Source organism: Coregonus lavaretus (genome assembly GCF_964263955.1).
Source record: "Coregonus lavaretus genome assembly, contig: HAP1_SCAFFOLD_584, whole genome shotgun sequence".
Taxonomy (NCBI): Eukaryota; Metazoa; Chordata; class Actinopteri; order Salmoniformes; family Salmonidae; genus Coregonus; species Coregonus lavaretus.
In genome coordinates, this window is record NW_028165063.1 from 46,114 (window position 1) to 72,500 (window position 26,387).

The 26,387-nt window shown below is 48.9% G+C and overlaps 1 protein-coding gene across 1 annotated transcript in view; it reads left to right on the forward strand.

Moving 5' to 3' along the window:
• Positions 1-26,387, forward strand: part of LOC311116323 (uncharacterized protein) — a gene marked incomplete at both ends in the record, with an annotated part of 123,716 nt that overhangs the window by 27,712 nt on the left and 69,617 nt on the right. The window contains 5 exons of the mRNA XM_084191417.1: positions 539-592; positions 1,339-1,392; positions 2,716-2,796; positions 25,437-25,481; positions 26,032-26,109. Coding sequence (XP_084047543.1) covers positions 539-592; positions 1,339-1,392; positions 2,716-2,796; positions 25,437-25,481; positions 26,032-26,109 — 312 coding nt within the window. The remainder of the gene's footprint in view (positions 1-538; positions 593-1,338; positions 1,393-2,715; positions 2,797-25,436; positions 25,482-26,031; positions 26,110-26,387) is intronic.

Consider the following 26,387-nt stretch of genomic DNA (forward strand, 5'->3'; position numbering starts at 1 on the left):
TAAAATGAAACAAAATTGCCGGATGTCCTGAGGGGTATTCTACAAAGCAGGATCAAGGAGTTAGCCAGCAAATATCTCAAAATAACCTTATTTTTAAAGAAAGATAAGCTTGAAATGGGCTTGGTCTAATTGACTGAACAACCAAAAACACATATACATTTCGCTTCCTAATGAACCAGGAAATCAACAGTTATTTTTGGTTATTTATCAAAGTTAGCTGGCTAACTAATCGATCCTCATTTATAGTATACCCCTATGGTGTCTAGTTGCTAAGCTACAGTCTAAACAGTTCCAACATCTCCATGATGTCTTTGCCTTAACGTCCAACTTTCAACCCCTTGGTGACCAGAAAGGCCTCTAGAACAGCATGTCTTTACTGGGGTGTACAGTTGGTAGCTCAGTAATAGGACTCTCTGAATCAGAGAGGGATTGCTGGGGCTGTCTGCAGTTAGCCAGACAGGCAGGTCACCATGGGTCAGGCTGTGATTACTAAGAAGAAGGGATATTAGACTCTGACACTTCTCTGACTCTTTTCCAGGGTAAAGAAGGTCCTCGTGGACTCATCGGACTCCCAGGGATTGCAGGAGAGACGGTAAGTAAAACACGTTACTTAAAATAAATGTATTAAGTAGTCTGCATCAGGGGTGGGTGGGGTCAATTCCATTTCAATTCAGGAAGTAATACTCAGTTTTTTGTTCCTGAATTGAAATGGAATTGACCCCACCCTAGTCCTCACCCCTCCAGAAAGAACAGTCTCATCCTCCCCCTTCTCTCATCTCTTTATCTCCCTGTTCCGCTGTTCCCCCAACTACACCTACCAAAGGACAATAAGGAAATACATAGATAAACCACTGAGGAGACAGGGAGCGAAAGTAAGAGAGACACAAAGAGAATAAAGGGGTAGATGAAGGCAAAGTCTTGAATTGTTACACAGACGATCACTAATCAACGAAATAGTCGGTAGAGGCAGATCTGAGCGCTTTACGTTATGAGGCAGACAGGGACCCCAATCTGCTGCTGCAGCTGCTGCACCCGTAACGAGTATCTGTCTTTATTCAGAAGCAGGAGAGGGAAAGAGAGGCGTTTCATAAATCCTGGAAAAGGGAGAGGGTGTTGGAGCATGGTGGGCCCACTGAAGCGGAGAGCAGGAGAGAGATGAATGTATCTGTATTGTAACGGGAGGGGGGACGTGTGTGTGTGTGTGTGTTTTGAGGGGGGTGTAGTAGTGCGTGCGTGGGTACTTGTTAACGTCTATGTGTGTATGTCGGTGTGTGTGTGAGTGTGAGTGTGTGAAGGCCTGGTTGATAGATATGGCTGTGTTCTGTCCTCCGTTTCCAGGGATCGTCGGGGGACCCAGGAATACCTGGCAGAGACGGTCTTAAAGGAGACAAGGTAGAGCTTCAAGTCAAGTCTTACACCTTTAAGAACAGACATGCAGGCAGACATTTGACAGATGTTTTACCATCACCGTAGAGGATGATACACGACTTTCAGATTGGATAGCCACTCCTCCCTGTATTAAGTGGTTCTACTGGTGTATGGGCCTGTATTAAGTGGTTCTACTGGTGTATGGGCCTGTATTAAGTGGTTCTACTGGTGTATGGGCCTGTATTAAGTGGTTCTACTGGTGTATGGGCCTGTATTAAGTGGTTCTACTGGTGTATGGGCCTGTATTAAGTGGTTCTACTGGTGTATGGGCCTGTATTAAGTGGTTCTACTGGTGTATGGGCCTGTATTAAGTGGTTCTACTGGTGTATGAGCCTGTACATGGTGAGCTCAGCTCTACCGTGGCCTAGACGTACACACAACCATCTCTGACGAGGCTGCATTCTGCAGTTTGTTTCCTCCACACACACAAACACGCTGTATCAACAGTGGACTAATGAAAAAAAATACAAAGATATTGTTTTTTTGTGTAATTTCCCTTTAACCCCTGTTGTTCTGTGAAATGATTCCACTGGGGTGGCAGATATCCTCAGCTTTAGCCTCTGACTCCCCCTGCCTCATCACCCTCACCCCCCTACCTCCCACTCTGTGTGTGTCACTCAGAGAGTGGGGTGGCAGATGCCCCGCTTTCCCCTCCTGACTCCCCCCTGCCTCACCCGTCTCACCCCCCTCCTACGCCCATCTCTTCTCTACGTGTGAACGTCTGTCATTCAGAGTCACCTCCGTCCTGTAGAGATAACATGGCCCATCTGTCACTGCAGTGGCTGTCTGTCTGTCTGTCTCTCTGATTGACTGTCTCACTCTCTGTCTGTCTGTCTGTCTGTCTGTCTGTCTGTCTGTCTGTCTGTCTGTCTGTCTGTCTGTCTGACCTGTCTGTATGCCTGTCTGTATGCCTGCCTGCCTGTCTGTCTGTCTGTCTGTCTGATTGACTGTCTCACTCTCTGTCTGTCTGTCTGTATGTCTGTCTGTCTGTCTGTCTGTCTGTCTGTCTGACCTGTCTGTATGCCTGTCTGTATGCCTGCCTGCCTGTCTGTCTGTCTGTCTGTCTGTCTGTCTGTCTGTCTGTCTGTCTGTCTGTCTGTCTGTCTCTATGATTGACTGTCTGTCTGATTGACTGTCTCACTCTCTGTCTGTCTGTCTGTCTGACCTGTCTGTCTGTCTGATTGACTGTTTTTCTGATTGACTGTCTCACTCTCACGGTCTGTCTGTCTGTCTGTCTGTCTGTTTATTTATCTATCTGTTTGTCTGTCTGTCTGTCTCTCTCCCTAGGGGGACTCTGGTGGTGTGATGGGACCACAGGGCCTGCCTGGACCCAAGGGAGAGCCTGGAGAGCCAGTAGCTGGAAATCTGGTGGGTTTAATGAGGGCTCATAGGGCTCTGGTCAAGAATAGTGCACTACAGTATATAGGGAATAGGGTGCCACTTGGCATGCAACCGGAGAGAGACGCTGTTATCACCATCTGATCTGACCTTATTGGCTTGTTTGGCCTTAGCCACACACACACACACACACACACACACACACACACACACACACACACACACACACACACACACACACACACACACACACACACACACACACACACACACACACACACACACACACACACACACACACACAAACACACAATCAATCACATTTGATTTATAAAGCCCTTTTTACATCAGCAGTTGTCACAAAGTGCTTATACAGAAACCCAGCCCCAAACAGTAAACAATACAGATGTAGAAGCACAGTGGCTAAAAACTCCCTAGAAAGGCAAAACCTAGGAATGAACCTAGAGAGGAACCAGGCTCTGAGGGGTGGCCAGTCTTCTCCTGGCTGTACTGGGTAGAGAGGAACCAGGCTCTGAGGGGTGGCCAGTCCTCTCCTGGCTGTACTGGGTAGAGAGGAACCAGGCTCTGAGGGGTGGCCAGTCCTCTCCTGGCTGTACTGGGTAGAGAGGAACCAGGCTCTGAGGGGTGGCCAGTCCTCTCCTGGCTGTACTCTGAGGGGTGGCCAGTCCTCTCCTGGCTGTACAGGGTAGAGAGGAACCAGGCTCTGAGGGGTGGCCAGTCCTCTCCTGGCTGTACAGGGTAGAGAGGAACCAGGCTCTGAGGGGTGGCCAGTCCTCTCCTGGCTGTACTGGGTAGAGAGGAAACAGGTTCTGAGGGGTGGCCAGTCCTCTTTTGGCTGTACTGGGTAGAGAGGAACCAGGCTCTGAGGGGTGGCCAGTCCTCTCCTGGCTGTACTGGGTAGAGAGGAACCAGGCTCTGAGGGGTGGCCAGTCCTCTCCTGGCTGTACTGGGTAGAGAGGAACCAGGCTCTGAGGGGTGGCCAGTCCTTTCCTGGCTGTACTGGGTAGAGAGGAACCAGGCTCTGAGGGGTGGCCAGTCCTCTCCAGGCTGTACTGGGTAGAGAGGAACCAGGCTCTGAGGGGTGGCCAGTCCTCTCCTGGCTGTACTGGGTAGAGAGGAACCAGGCTCTGAGGGGTGGCCAGTCCTCTCCTGGCTGTACTGGGTAGAGAGGAACCAGGCTCTGAGGGGTGGCCAGTCCTCTCCTGGCTGTACAGGGTAGAGAGGAACCAGGCTCTGAGGGGTGGCCATTCCTCTCCTGGCTGTACTGGGTAGAGAGGAACCAGGCTCTGAGGGGTGGCCAGTCCTCTCCAGGCTGTACTGGGTAGAGAGGAACCAGGCTCTGAGGGGTGGCCAGTCCTCTCCTGGCTGTACTGGGTAGAGAGGAACCAGGCTCTGAGGGGTGGCCAGTCCTCTCCTAACTGTACAGGGTAGAGAGGAACCAGGCTCTGAGGGGTGGCCAGTCCTCTCCTGGCTGTACTGGGTAGAGAGGAACCAGGCTCTGAGGGGTGGCCAGTCCTCTCCTGGCTGTACTGGGTAGAGAGGAACCAGGCTCTGAGGGGTGGCCAGTCCTCTCCTGGCTGTACTGGGTAGAGAGGAACCAGGCTCTGAGGGGTGGCCAGTCCTCTCCTGGCTGTACAGGGTAGAGAGGAACCAGGCTCTGAGGGGTGGCCAGTCCTCTCCTGGCTGTACTGGGTAGAGAGGAACCAGGCTCTGAGGGGTGGCCAGTCCTCTTCTGGCTGTGACAGGTGGAGATTATAACAGTACATGTCCATTAAGGCCAGATCGTTCTTCAAGATGTTCAAACGTTCATAGATGACCAGCAGGGTCAAATAATAATCACAGTGGTTGTGGAGGGTGCCACAGGTCAGCACCTCAGGAGTAAATGTCACTTGACTTTTCATAGCCAGGCATTTGAAGGTTGAAATAGCAGGTGCGATAGAGAGAGAGTGAGTTGAAAACAGCAGGTCTGTGACAAGGTAGCACGTCCGGTGAACAGGTCAGGGTTCCATAGCCGCAGGCAGAAGAGTGGAAACTGGAGCAGCAGCAGGACCAGGTGGACTGGGGATAGCAAGAAGTCATCAGGCCAGGTAGTCCTGAGGCATGGTGCTAGGGCTCAGGTCCTCCGGGAGGGGAGGGAGAGAGGGAGAATTATAGGGAGCATAATTAAATTCACACAGAACACCAGATAAGACAGGAGAATGACACCAGATATAACAGGCTGACCCTAGCCCCTGGCACATAGACTACTGCAGCATAGATACTGGAGGCTGAGACAGTGGGGGTCGGGAGACACTGTGGCCCCGTCCGACGATACCCCCAGACAGGGCCAACCAGGCAGGATATAACCCAACCCACTTTGCCAAACCACAGCCCCCACACCACCAGAGGGATATCAACAGACCACCAACCTACTACCCTGAGACAAGGCTGAGTATAGCGCACAAAGATCTCCTCCACTGCACGAGCAGTGCCATTTCCTTTCCAATTTTCTGGAGGCTTGCTTCAGGGCTCGGGTATTTTCTGTATACCAGGGAGCTAGTTTCTTGTGACAAATTGTTTTTGTTTTTAGGGGTGCGACTGCATCTAGGGTATTACGCAAGGTAAATATAGATCCTCAGTTAGGTTGTTAACTGATTTGTGTACTCCAACGTCCTTGAGTAGGTGGAGGGAGTCTGGAAGGGCCTCTAGGAATCTTTGGGTTGTCCGAGAATTTATAGCACAGCTTTTGATGGTCCTTGGTTGGGGTCTGAATAGATTATTTGTTGCGATTGCAAACGTAATAATAAGATGGTGGTCCGATAGTCCAGGGTTATGAGGAAAAACATTTAAATCCACAATATTTATTCCACGGGACAAAACTAGATCCAGGGTATGACTGTGGCAATGAGTAGGTCCGGAGACATGTTGGACAAAACCCACTGAGTCGATGATGGCTCCGAAAGCCTTTTGGAGTGGGTCTGTGGACTTTTCCATATGACTATTAAAGTCACCAAAAATTAGAATATCATCTGCCATGACTACAAGGTCCGATAGGAATTCAGGGAACTCAGTGAGGAACTCTGTATACGGCCCAGGAGGCCTGTAAACAGTAGCTATAATGAGTGATTGAGTAGGCTGCATAGATTTCATGACTAGAAGCTGCAGGTAGCTTAGTGGTTAAGAGCGTTGTACCAGTAACCGAAAGGTCGCTGGTTCTAATCCCCAAGCCGACTAGGTGAAAAATCTGTCGATGTGCCCTTGAGCAAGGCACTTAACCCTAATTGCTCCTGTAAGTCGCTCTGGATAAGAGCGTCTGCTAAATGACCAATTTATTTTATTTTTATTTTATTTTAAGATGAAAACGCAGTCATTTTGTTTTGGGTAAATTGACATTTGCTATTGTAAATGTTAGCAACACCTCTGCCTTTGCGGGATGCGCGGGGGATATGGTCACTAGTGTAACCAGGAGTAGAGGCCTCATTTAACACAGTAAATTCATCAGGCTTAAGCCATGTTTCAGTCAGGCCAATCACATGAAGATTATGATCTGTGATTAGTTCATTGACCATAACTGCCTTGGAAGTGAGGGATCTAACATTAAGTAGCCCTATTTTGAGATGTGATACAGTGGGGAAAAAAAGTATTTAGTCAGCCACCAATTGTGCAAGTTCTCCCACTTAAAAAGATGAGAGAGGCCTGTAATTTTCATCATAGGTACACGTCAACTATGACAGACAAAATGAGGAAAAAAAATCCAGAAAATCACATTGTAGGATTTTTAATGAATTTATTTGCAAATTATGGTGGAAAATAAGTATTTGGTCAATAACAAAAGTTTCTCAATACTTTGTTATATACATTTACATTTACATTTTAGTCATTTAGCAGACGCTCTTAACCAGAGCGACTTACAGGAGCAATTAGGGTTAAGTGCCTTGCTCAAGGGCACATTAACGTCATTTAGCAGACGCTCTTAGCCAGAGCGACTCACAAATTGGTGCGTTCACCCTATAGCCAGTGGGATAACCACTTTACAATTTGGGGGGGGGGGGGGGGGTTAGAAGGAATACTTTATCCTATCCCAGGTATTCCTTAAAGAGGTGGGGTTTCAAATGTCTCCGGAAGGTGGTGAGTGACTCCGCTGTCCTGGCGTCGTGAGGGAGCTTGTTCCACCATTGGGGTGCCAGAGCAGCGAACAGTTTTGACTGGGCTGAGCGGGAGCTATGCTTCCGCAGAGGAAGGGGAGCCAGCAGGCCAGAGGTGGATGAACGCAATGTCCTCGTTTGGGTGTAGGGACTGATCAGAGCCTGAAGGTACAGAGGTGCCGTTCCCCTCACTGCTCCATAGGCAAGCACCATGGTCTTGTAGCGGATGCGAGCTTCAACTGGAAGCCAGTGGAGTGTGCGGAGGAGGGGGGTGACGTGAGAGAACTTGGGAAGGTTGAACACCAGACGGGCTGCGGCATTCTGGATGAGTTGTAGGGGTTTAATGGCACAGGCAGGGAGCCCAGCCAACAGCGAGTTGCAGTAGTCCAGACGGGAGATGACAAGTGCCTGGACCAGGACCTGCGCCGCTTCCTGTGTAAGGCAGGGTCGCACTCTCCGAATGTTGTAGAGCATGAACCTGCAGGAGCGGGTCACCGCCTTGATGTTGGCGGAGAACGACAGGGTGTTGTCCAGGGTCACGCCTAGGCTCTTCGCACTCTGGGAGGAGGACACAGCGGAGTTGTCAACCGTGATGGCGAGATCATGGAACGGGCAGTCCTTCCCCGGGAGGAAGAGCAGCTCCGTCTTGCCAGGGTTCAGCTTGAGGTGGTGATCCGTCATCCATACTGATATGTCTGCCAGACATGCAGAGATGCGATTCGCCACCTGGTTATCAGAAGGGGGAAAGGAGAAGATTAGTTGTGTATCGTCAGCGTAGCAATGATAGGAGAGACCATGTGAGGATATGACAGAGCCAAGTGACTTGGTGTATAGGGAGAAAAGGAGAGGGCCCAGAACCGATCCCTGGGGGACACCAGTGGTGAGAGCACGTGGTGCGGAGACAGCTTCCCGCCACGCCACTTGGTAGGAGCGACCGGTCAGGTAGGACGCAATCCAGGAGTGAGCCGCGCCGGAGATGCCCATCTCGGAGAGGGTGGAGAGGAGGATCTGATGGTTCACAGTATCAAAGGCAGCAGACAGGTCTAGAAGGACAAGAGCAGAGGAGAGAGAGTTAGCTTTAGCAGTGCGGAGAGTCTCCGTGACACAGAGAAGAGCAGTCTCAGTTGAATGACCAGTCCTGAAACCTGATTGGTTTGGATCAAGAAGGTCATTCTGAGAGAGATAGCAAGAGAGTTGGCTAAAGACGGCACGCTCAATAGTTTTGGAAAGAAAAGAAAGAAGGGATACTGGTCTGTAGTTGTTGACATCAGTGGGGTCGAGTGTTGGTTTTTTGAGAAGGGGAGCAACTCTCGCTCTCTTGAAGACGGAAGGGACATGGCCAGCGGTCAAGGATGAGTTGATCAGCGAGGTGAGGTAGGGGAGAAGGTCACCGGAGATGGTCTGGAGAAGGGAGGAGGGGATGGGGTCAAGCGGGCAGGTTGTTGGGCGGCCTGCAGTCACAAGTCGCAGGATTTTATCTGGAGAGAGAGGGGAGAAAGAAGTCAAAGCATAGGGTAGGGCTTTGACTTCTTTCTCCCCTTTGTTGGCAATGACACAGGTCAAACGTTTTCTGTAAGTCTTCACAAGGTTTTCACACACTGTTGCTGGTATTTTGGCCCATTCCTCCATGCAGATCTCCTCTAGAGCAGTGATGTTTTGGGGCTGTCGCTGGGCAACACAGACTTTCAACTCCCTCCAAAGATGTTCTATGGGGTTGAGATCAGGAGACTGGCTAGGCCACTCCAGGACCTTGAAATGCTTCTTACGAAGCCACTCCTTCATTGCCCGGGCGGTGTGTTTGGGATCATTGTCATGCTGAAAGACCCAGCCACGTTTCATCTTCAATGCCCTTGCTGATGGAAGGAGGTTTTCACTCAAAATCTCACGATACATGGCCCCATTCATTCGTCCCTTTACACGGATCAGTCGTCCTGGTCCCTTTGCAGAAAAACAGCCCCAAAGCATGATGTTTCCACCCCCCTGCTTCACAGTAGGTATGGTGTTCTTTGGATGCAACTCAGCATTCTTTGTCCTCCAAACACGACGAGTTGAGTTTTTACCAAAAAGTTCTATTTTGGTTTCATCTGACCATATGACATTCTCCCAATCCTCTTCTGGATCATCCAAATGCACTCTAGCAAACTTCAGACAGGCCTGGACATTTACTGGCTTAAGCAGGCGGACACGTCTGGCACTGCAGGATTTGAGTCCCTGGCGGCGTAGTGTGTTACTGATGGTAGGCTTTGTTACTTTGGTCCCAGCTCTCTGCAGGTCATTCACTAGGTCCCCCCGTGTGGTTCTGGGATTTTTGCTCACCGTTCTTGTGATCATTTTGACCCTACGGGGTGAGATCTTGCGTGGAGCCCCAGATCGAGGGAGATTATCAGTGGTCTTGTATGTCTTCCATTTCCTAATAATTGCTCCCACAGTTGATTTCTTCAAACCAAGCTGCTTACCTATTGCAGATTCAGTCTTCCCAGCCTGGTGCAGGTCTACAATTTTGTTTCTGGTGTCCTTTGACAGCTCTTTGGTCTTGGCCATAGTGGAGTTTGGAGTGTGACTGTTTGAGGTTGTGGACAGGTGTCTTTTATACTGATAACAAGTTCAAACAGATGTCATTAATACAGGTAACGAGTGGAGGACAGAGGAGCCTCTTAAAGAAGAAGTTACAGGTCTGTGAGAGCCAGAAATCTTGCTTGTTTGTAGGTGACCAAATACTTATTTTCCACCATAATTTGCAAATAAATTCATAAAAAATCCTACAATGTGATTTTCTGGAATTTCTTTTCTCAATTTGTCTTTCATAGTTGATGTGTACCTATGATGAAAATTACAGGCCTCTCTCATCTTTTTAAGTGGGAGAACTTGCACAAATAGTGGCTGACTAAATACTTTTTTGCCCCACTGTATATCACAATCTCTTTCAATAATGACAGGAATGGAGGAGGTCTTTATTCCAGTGAGATTGCTAAGGCAAACACCGCCATGTTTAGTTTTGCTCAACCTAGATCGAGGCACAGACACGGTCTCAATGGGGATAGCTGAGCTGACTACACTGACTGTGCTAGTGGCAGACTCCACTAAGCTGGCAGGCTGGCAAATAGCCTGCTGCCTGGCCTGCACCCTATCTCATTGTGGAGCTAGAGGAGTTCGAGCCCTGTCTATGTTGATAGATAAGATGAGAGCACCCCTCCAGCTAGGATGGAGTCTGTCACTCCTCAGCAGGCCAGGCTTGGTCCTGTTTGTTGGTGAGTCCCAGAAAGAGGGCCAATTATCTACAAATCCTATCTTTTGGGAGGGGCAGAAAACAGTTTTCAACCAGCGATTGAGTTGTGAGACTCTGCTGTAGAGCTCATCACTCGCCCTAACTGGGAGGGGACCAGAGACAATTACTCGATGCCGACACATCTTTCTATCTAATTTACACACTGCAGCTGTGTTGCTCTTGGTGACCTCTGACTGTTTCATCCTAACATCGTTGGTGCCGACGTGGATAACAATATCCCTATAGTCTCTACACTCACCAGTTTGAGCCTTAGCCAGCACCATCTTCAGATTAGCCTCTACGTCGGTAGCCCTGCCCCCTGGTAAACAGTGTATGATCGCTGGATGATTCTTTTTAAGTCTAATATTGCGGGTAATGGAGTCGCCAATAACTAGGGTTTTCAATTTGTCAGAGCTAACGGTGGTAGGCTTCAGTGGCTCAGACCTGTAACGGGTGGAGGAGAGACCCGAGAAGGCTCGGCCTCTGACTCCGACTCGTTGCTTAATGGGGAGAACCGGTTGAAAGTTTCTGTCGGCTGAATGAGCGACACCAGTTGAGCATGCCGACAGCATTTCTTTCCAGAAGCCTTGAGAAAATTGTCCGGCTGCGGGGACTGTGCGAGGAGATTTATACTACTATCTGTACTTACTGGTGGCGCAGACGCTGTTTCATCCTTTCCTACACTTACATTGCCCTTGCCTAACGATTGCATCTGAAGCTGGGCTTGCAGCACGGCTATCCTCACCATAAGGCGATAGTTCTCCTGTATATTATGAGTCCATGACTGCAATTAGATGGCATTGTGTTAATGTTACTACTTAGCTTCGGCTGGTGGAGGTCCTGTAGAACCATGTCCAGATAAAGCGTCCGGGGACAAAAACTTGAATGAAAAAAGTAGAGCGAGTGAAACATATAAAAAAGAACTACGATGTTGGTAAAATGTGTTAAATGAAGACAGATTAAACGGGTTTAAAAAAAGTAAAAACCGTCAAGTTTGGCAGGTAGCCAAGCGGCAATAAACAGTGCAGCACGGAGACAAGTGACACGCTCAAAACACACACGAACACACACACACACACACACACACACACACAAACACACACACACACACACACACACAAACACACACACACACACACACACACACACACACACACACACACACACACACACACACACACACACACACACACACACACACACACACACACACACACACACACACACACACAACACACACACACACACACACACACACACACACACACACACACACACACACACACACACACACACACACACACACACACAGTAGATTAGTATATCACTTTGGAATTAAGTGCATGGTATTCAGTCATCACTGGACATGCACTTACGCACACACACACACACACGAACAGACACACACACACACACACACACACACACACACACACACACAGTAGATTAGTATATCACTGTGGAATTCAGTGCATGGTATTCAGTCATCACTGGACATGCACTTACGCACACACACACACACACGAACAGACACATACAAACACACACATACAAACACACACACACACACACGCACACACAGAGTAGTAGATCAGCTAGGAACAGCTGCGACGACAGCAGCAAACATGTTGACTGAGAGAAAGAGTGCCTCTCGTAGCACAGCCTTGACATCATGCAGATGCAATGCTATTAAGTAATCCACCATTCATTAACACCAGCCACGGTAATGTCCTATCCACCCCCATTCTGAGGCTTAAAGCTGTCAGCACACTATTTTGCGGACCCGGCTTTGCATTCAGAAGTGTTCATTACATACAGGTAACTGCCAAAATAAAGGAAACCCCAACATAAAGTGTCTTAATAGGGTGTTGGGTCACCACGAGCCAGAACAGCTTCAATGTGCCTTGGCATAGATTCTACAAGTGTCTGAAACTCTTTTGGAGGGATCCGACACCATTCTTCCACGAGAAATTCCATAATTTGGTCTTTTGTTGATGGTGGTGTAAAACGCCGCTCCAGAATCTCCCATAAGTGTTCAACTGGGTTGAGAACTGGTGACTGACACACACACACACACACACACACGCTTTTTAAAAAAATCCTTTGAGACCCCACTTTCAAGGTCACTGAGATCTCTTCTAGCCATGGTAGCCAAAATAATGGGCAACTGGGCATTTCTATACATGACCCTAAGCATGATGGGATGTTAATTGCCTAATTAACTCAGGAACCACACCTTTATGGAAGCACCCACTCATTTACTCAAGTGTTTCCTGCATTTTGGCAGTTACCTGTACATACACAGCACCTGCAGTACCAGCTAGTTACCTGTACATACACAGCACCTGCAGTACCAGTTAGTTACCTGTACATACACAGCACCTGCAGTACCAGTTAGTTACCTGTACATACACAGCACCTGCAGTACCAGCTAGTTACCTGTACATACACAGCACCTGCAGTACCAGTTAGTTACCTGTACATACACAGCACCTGCAGTACCAGTTAGTTACCTGTACATACACAGCACCTGCAGTACCAGTTAGTTACCTGTACATACACAGCACCTGCAGTACCAGTTAGTTACCTGTACATACACAGCACCTGCAGTACCAGCTAGTTACCTGTACATACACAGCACCTGCAGTACCAGTTAGTTACCTGTACATACACAGCACCTGCAGTACCAGCTAGTTACCTGTACATACACAGCACCTGCAGTACCAGTTAGTAGCAGAGCTTCACAGCCAAGACGTCTTGGTTGACTTGACTGTGTTTCAGACCTGGGTTCAAATACTATTTGAAATCATTCATATTTTTGGAGAGTTTGCTCCAGCCTGCCTGGAGTGCCATATGGGCAGGGTTTACAGTCTTGGAACTAGCAGTATAGGTATGAGTGCCAAATGCCACCCGGTTCCCTAAGGTGTTCCAAAGCCCTGGTCTAAAGTAGTGCACTATGTAGGGAATAGGGTGCCAGCTCTCAGGTTGGGCTAGGGCAATCATGTTTGTCTCAGGTTGGGCTAGGGCAATCATGTTTGTTTGTACATGGAAGGAGCTAAACTGAACATTAAGCATGACAGCGGAACTACTCATTAGGTCGAAGCGCACACAAACACACACACACACACACACACACACACACACACACATTAAGAGCTAATGTGTTTGGTAGAGCAGAGTAATAAGAGAGATGTTGAGATGCTAATAGTGTCAGGGAGAGGTATGGCTCTGAGATAGTGAGTAGGTAAACAAGTATGGAGGAGGGCAGGGATGGAGGGATGGAGAGAGGGAAAGATGGAAGGATGTAGAGAGGGAAGGATAGAGGGATGGGTGTTGTACTGACGACCAGCCTTCACTGTGTTTTACTGACGACCAGCCTTCACTGTGTTTTTCTGATGACCAGCCTTCACTCTGTTTTTCTGATGACCAGCCTTCACTGCATTTTGCTGGTGACCAGCCTTCACTGTGTTTTGCTGGTGACCAGCCTTCACTGCGTTTTGCTGGTGACCAGCCTTCACTGTGTTTTGCTGATGACTGTGTTTTGCTGACGACCAGCCTTCACTGTGTTTTGCTGGTGACCAGCCTTCACTGTGTTTTGCTGGTGACCAGCCTTCACTGCGTTTTGCTGGTGACCAGCCTTCACTGTGTTTTGCTGGTGTCCAGCCTTCACTGCGTTTTGCTGGTGACCAGCCTTTACTGCATTTTGCTGATGACCAGCCTTCACTGCGTTTTGCTGGTGACCAGCCTTCGCTGCCTTTTGCTGGTGACCAGCCTTCACTGTGTTTTGCTGATGACTGTGTTTTGCTGATGACCAGCCTTCACTGTGTTTTGCTGATGACCAGCCTTCACTGTGTTTTGCTGATGACTATGTTTTGCTGATGACCAGCCTTCACTGTGTTTTGCTGGTGACCAGCCTTCACTGTGTTTTGCTGATGACCAGCCTTCACTGTGTTTTGCTGATGACCAGCCTTTGCTGTGTTTTGGACACATGCTGGCTTGCAAAGGGATGTTTAATTCCTTTTGGAATCCAGCCAGAGTGGGGTTATCCAGCAATTTGAACTTTTCTTCACTCACAACAACATGGATTCAGAATGACTGGCAGGGTTAAACAGAATCATAAATAAGACTACCGAAACCATCTAAACAGTAACAGGTGCAATAAGTCCAACTAACAGATTGGATTAGTTTAGAAACATTTATGTTATTCATCTTTGTGTAGTATAAGATTAATTAATCAATCAATGTACATGCAAAAACACAGCAAACATATTTCTATTTTTTTTAAATTGCTGCAATAAACCATGCTGAGAAATATGATAATGGTGGTCAGACCAGCTGGACGCCCATGGTTCACGCCTCCGAGATATCCCAGAGATCTTTACTGTATGGTCTGGGTGCCACAGCAGAGCATGAAGTGGTCATAGCATACACCATCCCCTAAGGAGAGGAGAGAGAGGTTAAGAGAACGAGAGAGAGAGAGAGAGAGAGAGAGAGAGAGAGAGAGAGAGAGAGAGAGAGAGACAGAGAGAGAGAGAGAGAGAGAGAGGGGGGGGGGGGGGTTCGATTTTTAAACCATTCTTTATTGGCGCATTTCAACTTATTTACATATTGAATTCAATGCCAATTCAAATGAAACACCACTGCACCCTCGGGGAAGTAAAACCAGAAAAACACAGGTTATGTCACGGTTCAGACAGACGACCAGAGGACCACAATTGCGTCACACCAGAAAGTTTATTAAACTTAAGGGAAAAGGGAAGTAGGGAGTGAATGAAGGCTCCAGGGGTAACAGGGATCCCGTCCAATGCGCTGGGTCTGTGCCCCCCCCAGTGGCAGCGATGCGTCCTATGAAGCCGGTGGTGGGTGGTCCAGAAGTCCTGGGGGGGGGAGACACAGACACAACAGGGCGGAATGAAACCAGGCAGCAGTACAGTTCAAGGGAAATCCAAAATACGTAGTAGCAAGGCAGAAGGCTGGTCAGAGTTACCGGGATTGAAGAGTAGTCAGGAGTCGTAATGGCAGAAGCAGGTCTGGATCTCCTGAGGCAGAAGAGTATCCAAAAAACAGGCAGGTCCGGGGTCACAAAACCAGGGTGAGCCAGAAGCGCGAGCAAACAGGTTCCGGGTGTGAGCTTTGCAGACGATCTGACACCGGAGAGCTGAAAGACAGGGCCTTAAATACTGGGAGAGGTAGTGGGTAATGCAGCGCAGCTGGCAGAGTAATTAGAGCAGAGCAGAGCAGGGACAGGTGGAGCTAGTTAGGCTGAGTAGAGAGAGTGGTGAGCAGAGTGGAAGAAAATAAAGGTGGTAACCCGGTGGAGTGAGAGGCCCATGACAGAACCCCCCCCCCAAGGGACGGCCCCAGAAGTCCCAAGAGCAACACCACGCCGGGCGGGAGGAGGGGAGCCGGAGGAGGGCTAGAACTCCTCCGAACGGTCCGAGTGAACGTCCTCATCCTCGGAGGAAGCCGGAGGGCCGTGGTCGGGAGATGGGACAGGTCCCGAGACAGGATCAGGCACAGGACAGGAAGCCGAGCGGGCCGGACGGTTAGGGACCCCTCTGGGGCGGCCCCTACGGATTGCAGGTTGATCAGGATGCCGTTGGTGGAAAGCGGTGATGAGAGTCCTATCCACAATCCGACTAGCTGGCACCCAGGTCCTTTCCTCAGGTCCATAGCCCTCCCAGTCAATGAGGTACTGGAGACCCCTACCCCTCCGTCTGGACCGAAGCAGGCGGCGGACGGTGTAAACCAGACCACCATCGACGAGCCGTGGAGGAGGAGGACCAGGCGCAGCAGGGACCAGCGGACTCTCATGGATGGGCTTAATCTTAGACACATGGAAAGTGGGGTGCACCCTCAGGGAATTAGGCAGTTGGAGCCGGACAGCAGTTGGGCTAATCACTCTTATGATAGGGAATGGGCCAATGAACCGAGGTGCCAGCTTCTGCGACTCCACCCTGAGTGGCAGGTTCTTCGATGACAACCACACCCTTTGACCAACATGGTAGGTGGGAGCAGGAATTCTCCGACGGTTGGCCCCGGTAGTGTAGCTGGCAACGGATCTGAGGAGTGTGGCTCGGGCTTGTGACCAGGTGCGGCGACATCGACGGGCAAAAGCAAGTGCAGATGGGCAAGTAACCTCCTCCTCCTGGCTGGCAAATAGAGGAGGCTGGTATCCATAAACACATTGGAAAGGGGACATACCGATGGCAGAGCAGGTCAGAGAATTGTGTGCGTACTCCACCCATGTCAATTGCTGCGACCAGGAGTGGGGGTTGCGTGAAGTCATGCATCGCAGTGCCTTCTCGAGCTCCTGATTAGCCCGCTCTGACTGCCCATTGGATTGGGGATGGAATCCGGAAGTCAGACTGACTGTGGCTCCCAGCAGGTGACAGAACTCCTTCCAAAAAGCGGAGGAGAATTGTGGACCACGGTCAGAAACTACATCCTTTGGCAGTCCGTGGATCCGGAAGACGTGTTCCAGGACCACCTGGGCGGTCTCCTTGGCGGTTGGGAGCTTGGGGAGGGGAATGAAGTGTGCCATCTTGCTGAAACGGTCAACGATGGTGAGAATGACGGTCATGCCACTTGAAGGGGGCAGCCCCGTGACAAAGTCAAGGGCGATGTGAGACCAGGGACGTCTGGGCACAGGCAGGGGCTGCAGCAATCCGGCTGGGGGCTGGCAGGACGACTTGTGTTGGTTGCAGATGGGGCAGGCTTGGACGAATTCCCGTACATCCTTCCTCAGAGAGGGCCACCAGAACCTCTGGGCGAGCAGGTTGTAAGTGCGGGTGGAGCCAGGGTGACAAGCTAGGCGGGAGTCATGTCCCCACTGAACGACCTGGGACCTCAGGTCTTCGGGGACAAAAAGGCGGTCAGCTGGGCAAGTGCTGGGACCTGGCTGGTTACGGAGAGCCTCCAGCACCTGTTCCTCAACAGCCCAGGTCAGAGCTGCAACGATGCAGGGACTTGGCAGAATCGACACAGGGTCCTTGGAGGGGGTGTCATCCTTCTGGAATTGACGGGAGAGGGCGTCTGGCTTGGTGTTGCGTGATCCAGGCCGGTATGACAGAGTGAAATTAAACCTGGTGAAGAACAGGGCCCAGCGGGACTGCCTGGAGTTCAACCGTTTGGCCGTGCGGATGTACTCCAAGTTCTTATGATCGGTCCAAACGAGAAATGGAATGGTGGACCCCTCCAGCCAGTGACGCCACTCCTCCAAGGCAAGCTTCACAGCCAGCAGCTCACGGTTCCCTATGTCGTAATTGCACTCAGAGGGGGACAACCGACGTGAGAAAAAGGCACAGGGATGGAGCTTCCTATCCTCCGCAGCCCACTGAGAAATCACAGCACCAACTCCCACATCCGAGGCGTCCACCTCCACAATGAATTGCCGGTCCACATCAGGCATCTGGAGGATGGGAGCGGAGGTGAACCTCACCTTGAGGGTACTGAAGGCTTTGTCGGCTGCTGGGGTCCAGGTGAAGGGTTGCTTGGTGCTGGTTAGAGCAGTGAGAGGGGCAGCAACGGTACTGTAGTTCCGGATAAACTTCCTATAGAAGTTAGCAAACCCCAGAAACTGTTGCAGCTTCTTTCTGTTCTCCGGAACTGGCCATGAAGTGACTGCTGATACTTTGGCAGGATCCATTTGGATACTTCCCTCTGCCACTATGTACCCCAGGAAGGCCACTGTCTTGACGTGAAACTCACATTTCTCTGCCTTGGCGTAGAGGGAATTCTCCAGAAGACGATGAAGGACTTGCTGGACATGGCGGGTGTGTTCAGACAGGTTTCTGGAGTAGATTAAGATGTCATCCAGGTAAACGAAGACAAACTTGTTTAACATGTCCCGCAGTACATCATTCACTAGAGCCTGGAACACAGCAGGAGCATTGGTGAGGCCAAAAGGCATAACCAGATACTCGTAGTGGCCTGTTGGTGTATTGAATGCGGTTTTCCATTCATCTCCCTCCCGGATCCGCACTAGGTGGTAAGCGTTTCTGAGATCCAACTTGGTAAAAACAGTGGCTCCCTGGAGCAACTCAAAAGCAGAGGTGAGCAGAGGCAGAGGGTAACGGTTTTTCACTGTGATGTCGTTGAGTCCCCTGTAGTCGATGCAGGGGCGAAGAGATCCGTCCTTCTTCCCCACAAAGAAGAAGCCAGCACCAGCAGGAGATGAAGATGAACGGATTAATCCTGCGGACAGAGAGCCATTGATGTAGTCCTCCATGGACTTTCTTTCAGGAGCAGACAACGAATAAAGACGACCCCTTGGAGGAGCTGTTCCAGGGAGGAGGTCGATGGCACAGTCGTACGGTCGGTGAGGGGGCAGAGATGTGGCTCTTGCTTTGTTAAACACCTCTCTGAGACCATGGTAGCATTCTGGGACATTGGAGAGGTCAGGAGCGGAGTTAGTAGGTACTGGCCGAGGGGGTAGTGCGGCAGCAAGCAGGCAGGTTCGGTGGCAGTCCTCTCCCCACTCCCTGATCACCCCGGTCACCCAGTCGAGCTGAGGGTTGTGCCGGCGGAGCCATGGGTAACCCAGGATGAGGGGTTGGCCTGGAGAGGGGAGCAGGTGAAACTGGATAGTTTCTTGATGGTTTCCGGACAGACCCATCGAGACCGGGGCCGTGACATGAGTGACCGATCCGAGTAAGTGTCCGTCCAGTGCCCGGGCAGGAATAGGAGGTGTCAAACGGAGGTTCTCCAGTCCCAGTTGGCGTGCCAGCTTGATGTCCATTATGTTGGCTTCGGCGCCAGAATCCACCAGAGCAGCCAGGGTGTGAGTTGAGTCAGAGAGGCGGAGGTGAACTTGCAGCAGGGGTTTGCGGTCGGAGGACTGGATGGTCATTGAACTCAACCGGACTCCCCCTATGCCCGGTGAGCTTCGGCCCTTTAAAGGGCAGGTTACCACACGATGTCCATCACCTCCACAATAGAGGCAGAGGTTTGAGGTGAAGCGGCGCTGGCGCTCTGCAGGAGTGAGGGAGGCTCGCCCAATCTCCATAGGCTCAGACTGATCAAGCTGACCTGGGTGAGTGGCAGTAGATGACAGGAGCCCAGTCGGATCTCTCCGAATGCCGGTAGTAGGTGGACCTTGGCGCCCCCTCTCACGACGACGGGTCTGTATCCTTCTGTCGATCCTGACAGTCAGTGCGATGGCTTCATCAAGAGTGGAAGGCAGTTCATGGGAGACCAACTCGTCCTTGATATAGTCAGCCAAACTATGGAAGAACGCGTCCACCAACGATGGTGTGTTCCAAGAACTTCGTCTAGCCAGGGTTCGGAAGTCGATGGAATGGTCTGCGACTGTACGTCTGCCTTGTCGAATACTGAACAGTTCACGAGACGCCTCTGCGGTGGGTGAATCCAGGTCAAACACCTTCAGCATCTCCTCAGCAAACAGGTCGAAGGTTGCACATGCGGGGGTTTGACGTTCGAACTCTGCTGTTCCCCAGAGTCGAGCTCGGCCCGTCAGGTGAGTGATGGCATACCCAACTTTAGCCCCCTCCGTGGCGAAGGTCCTTGGCTGCAAGGAGAACTGAAGTCGGCAGCTAGTCAGGAATGGCCGGACCTGGGTTGAATCGCCGTTGAACCGCTCGGGGTTTCCAATCTTGGGTTCCGGAGCAGCGGCTGCAATGACCGGGGCAGGTAACTCGGGGGCTGGGCTGGTGGGCAGACTGGCTGGGGTAAGGTTGGTGAGGAGTTGAATGATCATGGCGAGTTGTTGTTGCTGCTGCTGGAACTGCTGCTCATGCTCATCGGTTTCCATGTCGGGGAAAGTGTGCGCTGAGTCCATAATGGTCAGATCGTACTGTCACGGTTCAGACAGACGACCAGAGGACCACAATTGCGTCACACCAGAAAGTTTATTAAACTTAAGGGAAAAGGGAAGTAGGGAGTGAATGAAGGCTCCAGGGGTAACAGGGATCCCGTCCAATGCGCTGGGTCTGTGCCCCCCCCAGTGGCAGCGATGCGTCCTATGAAGCCGGTGGTGGGTGGTCCAGAAGTCCTGGGGGGGGGAGACACAGACACAACAGGGCGGAATGAAACCAGGCAGCAGTACAGTTCAAGGGAAATCCAAAATACGTAGTAGCAAGGCAGAAGGCTGGTCAGAGTTACCGGGATTGAAGAGTAGTCAGGAGTCGTAATGGCAGAAGCAGGTCTGGATCTCCTGAGGCAGAAGAGTATCCAAAAAACAGGCAGGTCCGGGGTCACAAAACCAGGGTGAGCCAGAAGCGCGAGCAAACAGGTTCCGGGTGTGAGCTTTGCAGACGATCTGACACCGGAGAGCTGAAAGACAGGGCCTTAAATACTGGGAGAGGTAGTGGGTAATGCAGCGCAGCTGGCAGAGTAATTAGAGCAGAGCAGAGCAGGGACAGGTGGAGCTAGTTAGGCTGAGTAGAGAGAGTGGTGAGCAGAGTGGAAGAAAATAAAGGTGGTAACCCGGTGGAGTGAGAGGCCCATGACAGGTTATTTGAGTTCATCCAACTTTATTTTCTATTTCCAAGCTCATGTGCTCTGAACACTTCTTAATGTGGGGGAGCTTTATTTCTAAACTGCTGCATTAGCATGAAGCAGAGTTTCAGATGGCTGATTTACATTGTGCAACGCAGGACTTAGTCGTAGCACTAATGCTTGCTGAACACAGAAATCAATTTTCCATCAAGGGGGTGTTCTGTAAATAATGCTTACAGTATCCCTGATCCCAACCAAGACCGCGTCCTGAATGGCACCCTATTCCGTTTATAGTGCACTACTTTTGACCAGGACCCGTAGGGCTCTATATAGGGAGAGACCCCTGGACTTCTCTGTGTGTAAAGTAAGAGAGCATTGAACACAAGGCTCGTGGTGAAATGCAGTGTTCACACTGTTTGCCCTGTGTAGTTGGAAGTGTATTCCATATTCCCATTGAAGTCTCACACAGGCAGCAGCTGTACTTCCGGGAGAACCACCACCTTGTTCTCAAAGTGAATTGCTGATGTGTGATTTAGAGTAGATTAATTGTTTGGCTTGTTTGAACTTTCCTACATGGATATGACTACTTTATTATTTAGTCCTACATATATGTACATATCTACCGCAATGACCTCGTACCCCTCCACATCCGCTCAGTACTGGTACCCCGTGTATATAGACAAGTTATCATTACTCAGTACTGGTACCCCGTGTATATAGACAAGTTATCATTACTCAGTACTGGTACCCTGTGTACAGTGAGGGAAAAAAGTATTTGATCCCCTGCTGATTTTGTTCGTTTGCCCACTGACAAAGAAATTATCAGTCTATAATTTTAATGGTAGGTTTATTTGAACAGTGAGAGACAGAATAACAACAAAAAAATCCAGAAAAACGCATGTCAAAAATTTTATGAATTGATTTGCATTTTAATGAGGGAAATAAGTATTTGAACTTAGTACTTGGTGGCAAAACCCTTGTTGGCAATCACAGAGGTCAGACGTTTCTTGTAGTTGGCCACCAGGTTTGCACATATCTCAGGAGGGATTTTGTCCCACTCCTCTTTGCAGATCTTCTCCAAGTCATTAAGGTTTCGAGGCTGATGTTTGGCAACTCGAACCTTCAGCTCCCTCCACAGATTTTCTATGGGATTAAGGTCTGGAGACTGGCTAGGCCACTCCAGGACCTTAATGTGCTTCTTCTTGAGCCACTCCTTTGTTGCCTTGGCCGTGTGTTTTGGGTCATTGTCATGCTGGAATACCCATCCACGACCCATTTTCAATGCCCTGGCTGAGGGAAGGAGGTTCTCACCCAAGATTTGACGGTACATAGCCCGGTCCATCGTCCCTTTGATGCGGTGAAGTTGTCCTGTCCCCTTAGCAGAAAAACACCTCCAAAGCATAATGTTTCCAGCTCCATGTTTGACGGTGGGGATGGTGTTCTTGGGGTCATAGGCAGCAATTCCTCCTCCTCCAAACACGGCGAGTTGAGTTGATGCCAAAGAGCTCGATTTTGGTCTCATCTGACCACAACACTTTCACCCAGTTCTCCTCTGAATCATTCAGATGTTCATTGGCAAACTTCAGAGGGGCATGTATATGTGCTTTCTTGAGCAAGGGGACCTTGCGGGCGCTGCAGGATTTCAGTCCTTTACGGCGTAGTGTGTTACCAATTGTTTTCTTGGTGACTATGGTCCCAGCTGCCTTGAGATCATTGACAAGATCCTCCCGTGTAGTTCTGGGCTGATTCCTCACCGTTCTCATGATCATTGCAACTCCACGAGGTGAGATCTTGCATGGAGCCCCAGGCCGAGGGAGATTGACAGTTCTTTTGTGTTTCTTCCATTAGCGAATTTGCACCAACTCTGGTCATCTTCTCACCAAACTGCTTGGCGATGGTCTTGTAGCCCATTCCAGCCTTGTGTAAGTCTACAATCTTGTCCCTGACATCCTTGGAGAGCTCTTTGGTCTTGGCCATGGTGGAGAGTTTGTAATCTGATTGATTGCTTCTGTGGACAGGTGTCTTTTGTACAGGTAACAAACTGAGATTAGGACCACTCCCTTTAAGAGTGTGCTCCTAATCTCAGCTCGTTACCTGTATAAAAGACACCTGGGAGCCAGAAATCGTTCTGATTGAGAGGGGGTCAAATACTTATTTCCCTCATTAAAATGCAAATTGATTTATAACATTTTTGACATGCGTTTTTCTGGATTTTTTTGTTATTATTCTGTCTCTCACTGTTCAAATAAACCTACCATTAAAATTATAGACTGATCATTTCTTTGTCAGTGGGCAAACGTACAAAATCAGCAGGGGATCAAATACTTTTTTCCCTCACTGTATATAGACAAGTTATCATTACTCAGTACTGGTACCCAGTGTATATAGACAAGTTATCATTACTCAGTACTGGTACCCTGTGTATATAGACAAGTTATCATTACTCAGTACTGGTACCCTGTGTATATAGACAAGTTATCATTACTCAGTACTGATACCCCGTGTATATAGACAAGTTATCATTACTCAGTACTGGTACCCCGTGTATATAGACAAGTTATCATTACTCAGTACTGGTACCCCGTGTATATAGACACGTTATCATTACTCAGTACTGGCACCCTGTGTATATAGACAAGTTATAGTTACTCAGTACTGGTACCCCGTGTATATAGACAAGTTATCATTACTCAGTACTGGTACCCCGTGTATATAGACAAGTTATCATTACTCAGTACTGGTACCCAGTGTATATAGACAAGTTATCATTACTCAGTACTGGTACCCCGTGTATATAGACAAGTTATAGTTACTCAGTACTGGTACCCCGTGTATATAGACAAGTTATCATTAGTACTGGTACCCCGTGTATATAGACAAGTTATCATTACTCAGTACTGGTACCCTGTGTATATATACAAGTTATCATTACTCAGTACTGGTACCCTGTGTATATAGACAAGTTATCATTACTCAGTACTGGTACCCCGTGTATATAGACAAGTTATCATTACTCAGTACTGGTACCCCGTGTATATATACACGTTATCATTACTCAGTACTGGTACCCCGTGTATATAGACAAGTTATCATTACTCAGTACTGGTACCCCGTGTATATATACAAGTTATCATTACTCAGTACTGGTACCCTGTGTATATAGACATGTTATCATTAGTACTGGTACCCCGTGTATATATATATATATTAACTGCTACTACTTGGTAAGAGTGTCTTGGTATATTTCAGATGGTCTATCTACAGTTGAAGTTGGAAGTTTACATACACTCAATTAGTATTTGGTAGCATTGCCTTTAAATTGTTTAACTTGGGTCAAACGCTTCGGGTAGCCTTCCACAAGCTTCCCACAATAAGTTGGGGGAATTTTGGCCCATTCCTCCTGACAGAGCTGGTGTAACTGAGACAGGTTTGTAGGCCTCCTTGGTCGCACACGCTTTTTCAGTTCTGCCCACAAATGTTCTATAGGATTGAGGTCAGGGCTTTGTGATGGCCACTCCAATACCTTGACTTTGTTGTCCTTAAGCCATTTTGCCACAACTTTGGAAGTATGCTTGGGGTCATTGTCCATTTGGAAGACCCATTTGCGACCAAGCTTTAACTTCCTGACTGATGTCTTGAGATGTTGCTTCAATATATCCACATAATTTTCCTTCCTCATGATGCCATCTATTTTATGAAGTGCACCAGTCCCTCCTGCAGCAAAGGACCCCCACAGCATGATGCTGCCACCACCGTGCTTCACGGTTGGGATGGTGTTCTTCGGCTTGCAATAACCCCCTTTTTCCTCCAAACATAATGATGGTCATTCTGGCCAAACAGTTCTATTTTTGTTTCATCAGACCAGAGGATATTTCTCAAAAAAGTAAGATCTTTGTCCCCATGTGCAGTTGCAAACCGTAGTCTGGCTTTTTTATGGCGGTTTTGGAGAAGTGTCTTCTTCCTTGTTGAGCGGCCTTTCAGGTTATGTCGATATATGACTCTTTTTACTGTGGATATAGATACGTTTGTACCTGTTTTCCTCCGGCATCTTCACAAGGTCCTTTGCTGTTGTTCTGGGATTGATTTGCACTTTTCACACCAAAGTACGTTCATCTCTAGGAGACAGAACGCGTCTCCTTCCTGAGCGGTATGACGGCTGTGTGGTCCCATGGTGTTTATACTTGCGTACTATTGTTTGTACAGATGAATGTGGTACCTTCAGGCGTTTGAAAATTGCTCCCAAGGATGAACCAGACTTGCGGAGGTCTACAATTTTTTTTCTGAAGTATTGGCTGATTTCTTTTGATTTTCTCATGATATCAAGCAAAGAGGCACCGAGTTTGAAAGTAGGCCTTGAAATACATCCACAGGTACACCTCCAATTGACTCAAATGATGTCAATTAGCCTATCAGAAGCTTATAATGCCATGACATCATTTTCTGGAATTTTCCAAGCTGTTTAAAGGCACAGTCAACTTAGTGTATGTAAACTTCTGACCCACTGGAATTGTGATACAGTGAATTATAAGTCTGTAAACAATAATTGGAAAAATTAATTATGTCATGCACAAAGTAGATGTCCTAACCGACTTGCCAAAACTATAGTTTGTTAACAAGATATTTTGTGGAGTGGTTGAAAAATGAGTTTCAATGATTCCAACCTAAGTGTATGTAAACTTCCGACTTCAACTGTATATCCAACATATTTAGCCTCCAATCTTTGCATCAATGCTGACTTATACTGTATGATGTCTGGGTTGTGAAACTCATGTAGTTTTTTCTTTGTTCTTTTCTCCCAGCAGGGAGAGGGGATGACATCTGGACCCAGAGGATCTCGAGGGCCAAAGGTAGAAAAACAACCCCTACGGTAGGGGAACAGGGCCAAAACAGGCAGGCAGCCCCCTATTGTGGGGGAAGAGGGCCACAACAGAGACATACCACCCAGGGTTACCACAATCTGGAGTTATTATTCTCTAGCTAGATGAGCGATATATCCTCTGGCTATGATGAGTCACATTAAAAAACATCTAAAGGATGACTAGCTCTTCTAATACCTGACATGAACCAAGTTCATCCACTTGTGGTCCTGTGTGGCTCAGTTGGTAAGAGTGTGGCACTAGCCACGCCAAGGTTGAGGGTTCAATTCCCTTAGATCACATACACATACTAACAATCTCTGCAGTTGCTGTAGTGTAAGTCCCTCTGGGTAAAAAGTCTGCTAGGTGGCATATATTATTATATTATTCACTGATGTGCGGAATCTGAAACACAGGTCCTGTTAAAGCCAGTGAACTCTCCTTTTATTGAGACTGCATCCCAAATGGCACCCTATTCCCTTTAACAGTCATCAAAATGAGTTTCAAATGGCACCCTATTCCCCCCTCTCTTCCCTGTCAGGGTGAGCGTGGCGTCCCTGGGGTACCAGGAGACCTAGGGGAGAAAGGAGAGCCTGGTGTGGGCGTTGAAGGACTTCCTGTGAGTAACATGACCCTGGAGCATTCATCCTTTTCTCTTCTTCGTACTTCATTGTCCACTGACATGTTCAGGTCACACAAATAAATGTTTTGCTTCAGAGAATCCCAGCAGTTGCAGCCCCATCTCTCTAACCTGTAGTCTACCCACCAGTTGCAGCCACATCTCTCTAACCTGTAGTCTACCCACCAGTTGCAGCCCCATCTCTCTAACCTGTAGTCTACCCACCAGTTGCAGCCCCATCTCTCTAACCTGTAGTCTACCCACCAGTTGCAGCCCCA